Raw genomic sequence first — 12,558 nt, forward strand, 5'->3', positions numbered from 1 at the left:
AGCTCCGCGACGTCCCGCTAACACGGCACCCAGACCCCACGCAGCATTCTCATCTGATTGTCATTACTGGTGTCATTTTCTGGTTGTAACACATAAACACACATCAGAGCACAGTGGGCTCATAGGGAGGGGGGGGGCAGGAGCTCCAACTAGGCGTGTAGGACAGAGAGTGAATACACATACTATACAGAGATACTGTATGAGAAACCAATGTGAGTTTGGAACAATGTACATCTATTCTAGTATACCTCAACAATGGAATTATGATCAGTAGAAATGGCCATGACATGGGACCTTTAATGTTCAGGTCTGACAGATGTTAATGTTCAGGTATGTCAGATGTTAATCCCCGATATCAGGGGTGCCCAACCAGTCGATCGCGATCGATCGGTCGATCGCAGGGAGATTTCCAGTCGATCGCGAGATGTGTCTAAAAATAGAACAACAATATTCGGTTTTATCGTTAAAGAGCAACTTCCAGGTTAAAGACACCTGTGAATAAGTGTGTAGGAAAATGATGAATACACTAGATTTTCAAAAAAATATACAGAAATATACACTACAGTGACATCTGGTGTAGTTTTTGTAAGAAATGTTCACTTCCGCATAAAAAAGCCTCGGCACGTGACCTCCCGCGTGTGACGTAACATGGGGGAAACAAGGGGGAGAGAGGCCGTGTAACGTATTAATAAACATTGATCCCAATGCTAGTTTCGACCATGGATGTATAATAAGAACTGGATACAGCGTGGGAGGCGGGGCCTCATTCATTCCTATGAGAGTTGCTCAATGGCGCATGATGAGAAAATGGCCCAACTTTTGAGAGAGCGACACAGAAGACACAGAAGAAGTTGAACATGAATATTCGAATGCATATGACGGACCACAACCTTATAATTATGAGCCTGCTAGGCATCCAAGAGACCAGGAGCAGCCAAGGATTAGAAGAAATAACGGCCATCGGAGAGAAATTGAGCTGTGGTGTGAGGAGAACCAGTGGAGAACTGGGCAGCTATCTTGGTGAGTGACCGGCGTTAGCTACAGAATGTTAGCTAACGTCACATCACAACATTGTAAAGTTAGCTGTCATATATCAGGCTATAACTAAAGTAGCATTGATAATATAGTAACGTTACTGGCAGGATTGTTGATACTGATCCATAACAGAAACTAATGCGCAAGTATCAGCCGTATCTCGCGTTACCTAATGCAAATGCACTTTTTTAATTGTAATTTTCAAGCAAGTTTACGCATAAATGTAGAAGAAAAAAAAAACCTGCAAGATGCTCTTTGATGTCCTATAACATAATGTTCCTTTGCCAGAATAATGCACATGAACGCATCAAAGCTTTGTGATTGGCCAGCGTGACCCCATGTGTCGGGGCGTGGCTTGTGGGCAGTGGGCATAGTTCGCTGACGTTGTCCGTCTCAACAGGAGTGACAGTCCGCTCACACACAAGACCGCAATTATGGCAGAAGCAAAAAATATATAATTTTCACTCCGAGTGGGAGGACGATTATTTTTGTATCTATTCCAATTCAAAGTCCATCTGTCTCATCTGCAATGCGAGCGTGGCTTTATCGAAGAAGGGTAATTTAGGAGCGGCGCCATTCAAAACAGTGCACAAAGGCTACAAGACGGAATTCCCTCCTAATTCTGCCCTTCGCTCCCAAAAGGTGAGGGACCTGAAATAACAGCTAAATGCACAGCAGTCCATTTTCACCAGGCCCAACAACAAGAGCAAGGCTGCTACCATAGCATCTTATCGTGTCAGTCACGTTCTTGTGAAACACATGAAGTCTTTCAAAGACGGCGAAGTTGTGAAAGAAGCATTCCTGGAGGCTGCAGACGCGCTTTTGGGGGAGAGTAAAAATAACAGTAGCATTTCAACAGGTTTTTGATATAATAAAAACTCAAGTTAGATACCGTTATTAATCAGTTGTAAGTTTTAGTTTGTTTGAACTTATTCTTTATAATTATTGTACAACATTGTATAAGAATGCAAACATTAAGATCTGTTCTGTTTAAATTGATTATAGTCTATTATCAATTCAGGTTAAGACACTAGTGTGGCTTGCATCCTATTTTAAAGGCATTTCTTTTTATACTCTACTAAAATGATTCTATTAATTTTGTATTTTTTATTGCACTTTGGCTGCAGATTCCTGTGTAGCTTCAGATCTGAGTTGTCTTATTGGTAAGCCTAATTTATACTTTTGTAGCAACACTATTTTTATACAATGGCAAAGAAAGGGTTCAGAGTCTTTTCTTTTTTTCCTGTGTCATATGTGGCAGCACTGTTCAATGTTTCTTGAAAACATTACCCACTGTAGTATGTGACGTGTGAATAAACTCCAACTCTGTATCAACAACACTGTTGTGTAACTTCAGTTTAATACTTGTATGTGTGTAGATTAGACAGAGGTAAGATAAAGGATCTGCAGTATTTTATGAAGTATTAATCGTATAAAGGTCAGTTTTATACAAGTAGAAGTGTGTATTTTCCTGGAAGTAGGCTGTCAGTAATGGCTACGCCTCTCTGTTTGGTCTGGTAGATCTCGGCAGACTGGCAACTTTAAAAGTAGCTCTCGGTTCAAAAAAGGTTGGGCACCCATGCCCTATATGGTAACCTAAAGCTGCATTCACACCAAACCATGGATTTTAAGCATTTCATTCGGACTGACTTTCACAGCTACTTCTGTGATTTGTTTACACGGCACATTGAGGCCACAGCTTGTTTAAAACAACAACAATGGGGGAGAGGTTAGCTTAGCTGATGCTATGGACTGGTGAAGTGATGATGTACTTTTGTAGGACGTTAGTATCTCAAGGGCTCCCTCAACAAATGGCATAATGGATTTTTTCATTGGATTTTAGAATATTGCAGAGAATAAGAACTGAGGCAAAAACACGTTGTGTTCAGAAGTTGGAATCATTGAATGCAATCTGCAGAAGTGAAAAGTTTTATGTAGCAAATGACATCACGGTCACATGATTTCACATCACCATCACTGAGCTCAAGGAGGGGTGATGATTTTTAGTCTTCTCATTTATATATATATATTAGGGCTGTCAAGTTAACGCGTTAATAACACGTTAACGCAAAAAATCTTTAACGCCACTAATTATTTTAACGCGATTAACGCATGTGTATTTTTTGTCCTCGGCCGCCCCGTAGTTTCAGAGAGTATCGAGTTTAAAATACCATCTACAAGCTGATGCTGACAGCCCCGCTCCTGCCTTCCACTTGTGGCGGACTACACTTCCACGCTCACCGGCAGGCACTGACTGGCCAACGGGAGGACCGGGAGCATATGCGGGCATATGCCTTGAGTTACAAATAGCTCCAACGATCCATCACAGTGTCTTTTTATACACACACACACACACACACACACACACACACACACACACACACACACACACACACACACACACACACACACACACACACACACACACACACACACACACACACACACACACACACACACACACACACACACACACACACACACACACACACACACACGCGCACACACACACACACGCGCACACACACACACACACTTTGTATTGTATTATTGTATGAGAGAGGTTCCAGATTGAATTGAGGAGAATATTTGTGATGTTCAGAGGTTTTTGTGTTTAATATTCATGAGAATATTTGTCATTGTTCAAATGATAATAAACATTTGCATAAAGCATATTTGTCCACTCATATGTGGATAAGAGTATTAAAAACTTGAAAAAATATATTAGCCTCTTATTAGCAAAACGCTTTTTTAATGTCACATACAGTAGAAGCTTCAGAGATTCACCAGTGGGGTTCAGTAACATATTTTATGTCTTAGAAAAAAACTTGACTGATTACAGTGCTTGTGTTAACCAAAGACATTATTTCAGGCTTTTAACAAAAACATATTATAAAAAACGTTGAGACGAGGCAACCAGAAGTGCTAAAATGCTGACTTATATCCCGTTTTTAGGACTCATTCCTGCATCATTTATATCAAAACTGGGGGGTATTTCTTCATATAGCATGGCAAAGACTTGCCATGGCCTACCGTGCAAATTTAACTTTTTACAATGTTAAAAAAAGGAATAAGGCATGTTTTGACTAGTATTTAAGACTTTAACTTTAATTGAAGACTGAATCTCATTTGACATTTTTAAGTGAATCCCTCCATAGAGCAATCTGTAGGATAATAACAAACAGTAATGTGCTGAGCAGCACCAGGACCACATGCTGGTTCAGACTCACAGTGTGGAAGGGGTTGTTGCAGCCGCTGCAGAACTGGTAGCGACACTGGGAGCAGCAGAAGTGCATGCAGCCTCCTTTAGACAGCGCGTACTGGAAGCGACAGTTAGGACAGGCTGGGGGGGAGAATGGTTAGAAATAGAGAGGAAGATAGTGTCAGTAGATAATTGGACATTTAAAATATAAAGAAGCAGACAGTTTGCATATTCATTATTATCAACAATTTCATTGCATTACTGACAAGTTATACAAGCTACTGAATTCCACTCAAATGACCTGCCAGGAATCAATCCGGAGATAAACACTCTTTCTGAGCAGTGTAATCTCTGTCAGTATTGAACGATGAAACTTTCTTTATATTTAAATATTATTATATACATACCTTCTCATTCGAAGTTTTTTATTTATTTTATTTTTTTCTACATTGTAGATTTATAATAGAGACATCAAAACTATAAAAGAACACATATGGAATTATCTAGTAACAAAAAAGTGTCCAGAATATGATTTATATTTTGCTGGCTACTGCAGAATGCTTTGGTAGCCATGCTGGTTAAGTGTGCCTTGAATTCTGAATAAATCACCAGCAAAGCCCCCCCACCCCCACCATCACACCTCCTCGTCCATGCTTCACGGTGAGACCACTCATGTAGAAACCATCCGCTCACCTTCTCTGCGTCTCCCAAAGACACGGCGGTTGGAACCAAAAATCTCAACTTTGGACTCATTAGACCAAAGTAAAGATTTCCACTGTCTGATGTCCTTGTATTTCTTGGCCCAAACAATTCTCTTCTTCTTGTTGTTCATCCTCGGTAGTGGATATTTGCAGAAATTGGACCATGAAGGCCTGATTCATGCAGTCTCCTCTGAACAGTGCATGCCGAGCTTTGTCTGCTCCTTGAGCTCTGTGATCATTTATGTGGGCTCTAATCTGAGGTGCTTTCATTTGCGGTTTCTGAGGCTGGTAACTCTGATGTATTTATCCTCTGCAGCAGAAGGGTCTCTTGGTCTTCCTTTCCCGGGGGGTCCTCATGAGAGCCAGTTTCATCATAGCGTTCGATGGTTTTTGCGACTGCACTTGAGGATACTTTCAAAGTTCTTGACATTTTCCGGATCGACTGGCCTTCATTTCTTAAAGTGATGATGGACGGTTGTTTCTCTTCACTGAGTTGAGTGGTTCTTGCCATAATAAGGATTACAACGGCAGTCGAATAGGGCTTTTCACTGTGCACTAACCTTACCTCTGCACAACACAACTGATGGTCTCAAACACATTCAGAAGGCAAGTCATTCCACAAATGGACTCTTGACAAGGCACACGTGTTAATTGAAAACCATTCCAGGTGACGAGCTCATGAAGCTGACTGAGAGAAGCCAAGAGTGTGCAAAGCTGTCATCAAGGCAAAAGGGGGCTACTTTGAAGAATCTAAAATAAAAAATCCTATTCTGGATTTTTGAACACTTTTTTGTTCACTAGATAATTCCATGTGTGTTCTTTCATAGTTTTGATGTCTTCAGTATTAATTTACAAAGTAGAAAAACATTTAAATAAACAAAAAACATTGAATGAGAAGGTGTGTCCAAACTTCTGACTGGTACTGTATCTAAAAACTTCAATGCTTGTGCACAAACAAATAAAATAAAATAATAAGCTAGTAATTGATCATTATTCATGTTATCAATTGTGGGTATTCTCTCATCTCTCTATCACTGTAGTTCTATTGAAGGCTGAAGCCCTTCGAAAGATGCTGCTCAAAACCTTCTCTTTCCAGTTGTTTGGTACCGGAATGTTGTTGTTTTTGCAATGTTTAAAACATAGTCTAGATTAGCCATTCCTGCTAATCTTTAGTTAAATGATCCACATGGTTTTACACCTTGCTAAATAACCAACATGTATGATACATATTTTTAGACCTGACATTTTTAGATCAATTTGCTTTGACATACTGTACCTGACATGTTGAAAATATACTTTAACAAGCAAAACATTGCTTGATTTTTTGTTTACCATGTGCTTCTCTCCATCACAGCCAAAAATAAATGATGGGTGCTTCCTGAATGTATGGTCACATGACAACAGATGTGCACAGTTCCCTAAATATAGGGGGTGGGTCATCTTACCCCACTCTCCCCAACTTTTTTTATTCTTTTATTTTTTTGTAAAGCCTGTTTGAGCACCGGGAAAAGCGCTTCATACATTTGATGTATTATTATTATTATTATTATTATTATTAATCTATTTTGATGTGGTGACAGAAATACACCTTCAACAACTGCAGCTAATATCTGATACTGCAAAAAAGGGTGTGTGTGTGTGTTAGGGCTTTCACAACTATACCAATATTTACTAGTCGTCAAGTTTTTCAAAATAGTAGTCGACTAGTTGTTACGTCATAATAAAGACACACGAAGGGAGGTGTAAAACTGTATTTTGTATTGCAATTCATACAGTTACGTTAAACACTGTAACAAAGCAGCATTTTAATTTGTGTTGCATGCTGCTGTTACATGGCTAATTAATTTAAAAACAGTAACTGTATGTTATGTATGTGTCACATCAGGTGTGACTATGCCTTTAAGATGGCACCGGGAGTTTGGGGATGTGTGAACCGGATACAGTTGGTTGTTGTTGTGTTGTCATCGCAGCATGTGCAATAACGCAATAACGTGTTCAATAAACGGTAAACCTAAATGTCGTAGTAGTCCATAGTCTTATATATACAACACTGGACTCACCAAATCTACTGCAAAAACTCTGTTAGGAACATAAATGCAACATAAATCCAGTGCGCATTGCGCAACACTTTACTCGCTGTTGCTGTCCTCCTCAATAACCCTTCCAGGTTTTTTGGTTTGCGTTAAGGAAGACCAAAGCATCAACATGTGAGGGAAGGAGACTTGACCGCTGTCGGGTGACTGTGGCTGCGTCTCACTTCTCTTATTTTTTTATTTCCTCGCTCCTCGGTCTCCTGTGGCTGCGTCTCACTTCTCGTATTTTTAGGCCCAATCCCAAACCACTCCCTCAACCCTACCCCTCCGTGACGGAGTGAACTCCGTCTGTAGCCACACTCGCAGCTCAACGAGGCTCCCTCCTGTCAGATGGAGGGAGTAAATAGAAGCTTTGGGACGGCCTCCCCTCTCTCCGGCAGAAACAGGAAATGCCGTAACTGTATGTAACAACGGTTTCAAATCAGCATCTATTAGACAAAAAGTTTAAATTAATAACTCAAATAAATCTTTCATCGTGTTTTGTTAGGAATTAAAATCAATGTTTTAATGGGGAAATGTAGTTTAAACATGCCGTCAGTTTTAATGCTCTTTTATATTGAAAAACCAGAAATTCTTGTGCACAAGCAGTTAAGCTTTTATTCTGAAAATCCTTCATCTACGGCAGGGGTGGGGAACCTTTTTCCTCTCAAGGGCCATTTCAATTTTTTCAACATCCTCCGAGGGCCGTACAAATTATTGACCTCTGCTTAAAAATACTAAAATCACAGCCAATTCATTTGACCTTTCTTTCATGCTGTGCAAAGAAAAAACAACCTCTTAATCCAGATATCTTACCAATGCATGACTCGCGTATTCACTTGCACGGTTGTGGCATGACCACCAAAACAGAAAGATATGGACACAAGAAGTGTGCAAAATGCAAATGTATTTAGTTTCCTATCCATGTGGACATGATTTAAGTGGTGGGGGACCTAACCTCCGCGGGGCATGCTCCCCCGGGAAGATTTTGTTTTTTAATGTTGAAGTTAAAAGCATCAATCTGGTGCACTTTGAGAGCAACATCAGGAGATCTATGGATACATCTCTCAACACCCATATGAAACAGAACTGTAAGCAGATTTATTTTTCTATATGGATATTTTACAAATCGCTCCTTTTTCAAACTGTATTCTTGTTTATTAATAACAACTTTTTTTACTGTCATATAGTATTTTATACCTGTTTACTTTATTCTCTATTTTTTTTATAACTATAATGATCATATAAAGACGTGCTTTTACCTCACTGGTTGTAGAAAAAGCTTCTTATATTCGTTTGCATAGCTAGCTAACCAGATGCTAATAACAACAAAGTTATTGGTCAGTATGACAGATGAACAAATCGCCACTGGGCTTTCAACTAAAGACACAGACACGCAAAAACTGCGGCATGTGTACAGCTCCTTATGGGTACTGCAATTAATGAATTGCCGGAGTGGCGATCTGGTGCTCTCTGTCAGAACTGCACCCCTATCAAACGAGACATAATACCACGTGATGACAAGTTAGGCTCGTGTTGTGTTCAAGGACCCTGACCTTGGCTAGGAAAAACAGGCACTCTCTTGTTTAATTTTTTTGCGGTCTAGATTTCTCAAATGTTTTTCTTTTTTGCGTGTTCTTATAAATTATCTCGAGGGCCGTACCAAATTGTCTCGCGGGCCGTATACGGCCCGGAGGCCAGAGGTTCCCCACCCCTGATCTACGGTTAGCATTTAGCATGTGGCTAATATACGATTTCCTAAAGAGGTGAATTTAGTAGCGATGATATGGAGTGGTGTAAACCGAAGCCTACTGATTTAACACCACAACTATAGATGTCGAGATACTACCATGCTGAATATTAAATGAAGGTACAGTTTATTTGAATACATTATTGTTTACAGACGAGAGTAGCATGTGACAACATCCGGAATGACCGGAAACCAAACCAGCCGAGAAGTATTTTTTAGAGTATTGATTACAGCGTTTAGAATGTGTTAAATGAAAAGTGATGAAAGAGAATATGAGGAGAAAAGGCGTGTTAACCATATATTGAATGTGAAAAGAACCAATCCTCTGTTTAAATGCAACAACGGACATTGGAGACGAGGCGAGCCGGCAGGCGGGGAGGAGCCAGCAGAGGATATATAACAGCACCGGAGGAGAGATCCACCTCTTCTCTTCCCTAACGAGGAGCGGATCACAGCTGTTTGTCTGACTGAACAATATCATGCTTGTGACCAACCCGCGCCTTTTTTAATTAAAGTACCCAATTGAACTTTCACAGAGACTCCATTTAGTCTCCTTTTAAAGCTTCTCTCCTGGACGGGAGAATAACGAACACAGTTTACAATCTGGTGAGTTCCCCGACGTGATCCCGCTGACCGAGGAGAGAAAACCAACCGGCTGTTTCCTGGAGACGCTTGCAGCCATTCGACACACAAGAGCTCAAATCAATCGGTAAGAAGATGCCTGTTATGACAAAGATTCTTCACTAGTTAAACTAGGCAAAGTTAGATTTGTGTATTTGACGGCAGCCGGCGGATCCTGAAAATAGCTGTGCATTTTAATGTTAAAACAACCCAAATTGATAAAATAATCACTCTAAAACCACGAGGCGTTGTTTTGTCACAAGCAGGGTGAGTTCACACTTTATTTTGTTCCATTAACCCTGCATGCTATTAACCATGTGTGGGTGTTACATTTTAAATATAAATGTTTGTGGACATTGTACTTCAGATAGGTGCCTTGCTGTTTTCACGTAGGTGTCTCTTGTTACGTTCCTAGTTAGCTAGCCTATGACGTAAGGGTATATAGCCCATTTGACGATTTTTGTTAAGATCTGGAGACATAGCGAATCGGTTAAGGGCCGATTAAGTGAAAACCAGCAGGGCATAGTGAATCAACTCAGGGTTAAGTAACCGAAGTCAGTGCTTTAAAGAAAGTCCTTTTCAAGAAAAGGCTTGGTTAAGGTCTAAGCCTTTATCAGTGGTTAAAACTGTTCTGTTTTTAAACAAGATATTGCAGGTGGGTTACGGTAATCGGAATTACAACAGCAGTGCAGTAATAAGACGACGGTCTATTATTAGTTGCTGATAGGTCTCCATATTGGTCCCGGTTTGGCGTGTCCAAATAGCAACAGTTAACCATAGTCGACTATAAAGTCAAATATTACGTGAACAGGTTTATAGCTAGTGCGTAAGGGTTCCTAACTTTAAGTGATGCTATCAATAAGATAAAGCCCATTTTGTTCAGAGTAAACTAGATAGAAATGTTGTTATTTTAAACCAAGTGTTGTTTTGGCTTGGATTTCAGGGTTTATAATACCACACCAGTGGTTTACTTTGTTACGGTTCGTTTAAAGATCACCTCGCCATTGTTTAAACTCCCACCTGAGAGCCGCATGGACAAATCTCTTTGTCTACAGGTCAGAGTGCGAAATAATCGGGTGCCATCTTGTTTACACCCCACATGTGGAAAAACAAAGACAGGGCAATCGCCATTTCATGAAATGCAAATTCAAAGCACTCCTTTCTTTGTTCTTATGCAGCTGGTTTCACTCCAATGAGGCATTTTCCTGACCTCCATCTTGTGAAGAACGAATAAAACTTCTGGTCACAGTTGGAACTAGAAGGCTGAATCAATTTTTGGATATTAAAGGGAAGGATTGTTGTATTTTCAAAGTTTTTAAGTATTGCTGCAAAAGTGTATTGGCGGATTATTGATCTAATTCTGCTGGCAAATGTGTTTTGGCGGTTTTTGAAATATTCCTGCTTGCAAATGTGTTTTGGCGGTTTTTGAAATATTCCTGGTTTCAAATGTGTTTTGGCGGTTACGTGCTGTGTTGTTTAACCATAGTGTAATGTTCTTCATATTTTAAAGATACTTTTAAGGAAAATAAGTTTCTCCTTGTTAAAAACAACTCCGTTTTGCAACAGCTATTCCCTAGTGGGTTAAGCTAGGAAATTAAAATAGCGCACTCTGGTGGTAGTAGAGAATTATTACACAAATAGAAGAAACACCATACCATGTGAAGTATAATTTTAAGTGTTATAAATAAACATAAGCTTGATCGCCAGAATAGAATTGCAAAGTGGTTTCTCATTATAAGATGAGAAACTTTACATAATAACATAACCTAGACTGTAGAATATTCAAACACCACTTTATTGAAGCTAACACAAGTTGAGACATTTGCATAATTTCATACACTTCGGTATGCACTGTACGCAGTGGATTTAGATTTTTACCACAGATTTCTATTTTCATATTTCAAAGTCAAAACCATACTGTACATTGTACAATTTTTATTTTTAAATTTTTTAAATTTGCACAAATTTTATATTTTAATTTACTTTAATAATATTAACCACAACTCAAAAAAAAAAAAAAAAAAAAAAAAAAAACCTGATTTAAAGTTAAGATCGGATGACATAGGATATTATTTATCAGGAACAAAGGTGCTAGTCGGAGGATTAGTGCTTCAATCTTTGATAACTTCATAATTTTATTCGAATAGGAAGAGAACATGCCACTTAAAGACACTAAGTTGAGACCAGTTGAGCCATGCACAACTGCAGATATTAAGGAAAGGGTAAAAATCAGATCAGATGCTACAACAGTTCCAAATCTTAGACGGAAGACATGGACCCAATATGAGAAACTGTTGGAACAGTGGAAAACGAGAGGACTGTTTCCAGCAGATAATCAGCCTGAACCAACGAAAGCCCATAGAAAATCTGAAATTGACCATGAGAATGGAGAATACCTGCGAGAGCAACAAGCATGGATCAAAGCCGGACAACCCTCCTGGTATGGACCTGCAAAGATTGCTATGAACAAAGCGGAGATAAGAAAAGTACATGTTACAAGTCTGATGCTCCATTTAAAGTGTTCTGTAACTGGGACGGCAAACATGTACGTTGTTCAAAAACCAAATCCGCTAGAACAGGAACACACAGCGGAAAAAATAGAAGAAGTTCCAATAATCCAAACTCCAAAGCTCTATCCAGACCTGCCTCAGAAACCTCTTCCTTACATAACGGAATCAGAACTGTTCTCTCAAGCCTCAATACAAGCCCCAACTTTTAATGTTTCAGGAGGAATATTGAAGTTCGACGATGTCCCCACAGAAAGAAGTGTTAAAGAATTGGACTATGAAGTAAGAATGCTAAACAGTAAATCTGACCAGCTGCGGGAGATTTTCAAACACGAAATGCAAGAATTGAAGGACATGACTAGACAGCATCAACTTCAGCAAAACACATTACGAACACCTATGTCATTCCAGCCCAACAAGAAACCTCCCAGTGCTGAGGCATCATCAATGGCAGGTTCGGACATGCCGATTTTCTCTCTGCTACTCCCAAAAAACACAGGAATGGATGATCAGGAAAAGTCCGGAGAGCAACAGGACAAACAAAGACAACAAGAAGAGGAAAGACTCTAGGAGATGAGGACAGACGAACAAAAACAACAAGAAGAGGAGAGATTCCGGGAGATGATGGTAGAAAAACATAGACAGGACAAAGAAAAGGAAGAAAGAAAAC

The 12,558-nt window shown here is 39.6% G+C and overlaps 1 protein-coding gene across 4 annotated transcripts in view; it reads right to left on the reverse strand.

The window, feature by feature from the left end:
* Nucleotides 1–12,558, reverse strand: part of rnf31 (ring finger protein 31) — a 155,325-nt gene that overhangs the window by 11,440 nt on the left and 131,327 nt on the right. For 3 of the 4 annotated variants that reach the window (XM_079647943.1, XM_079647942.1, XM_079647941.1), the window contains one exon: nt 4,266–4,378. The exons of the other annotated variant lie outside the window; for it this stretch is intronic. In XM_079647943.1, coding sequence (XP_079504069.1) covers nt 4,266–4,378 — 113 coding nt within the window. The remainder of the gene's footprint in view (nt 1–4,265; nt 4,379–12,558) is intronic. 4 annotated transcript variants of the gene reach the window in all.

The sequence above is a fragment of the Notothenia rossii genome, assembly GCF_949606895.1.
Source record: "Notothenia rossii genome assembly, chromosome: 9".
Classification (NCBI taxonomy): domain Eukaryota; kingdom Metazoa; phylum Chordata; class Actinopteri; order Perciformes; family Nototheniidae; genus Notothenia; species Notothenia rossii.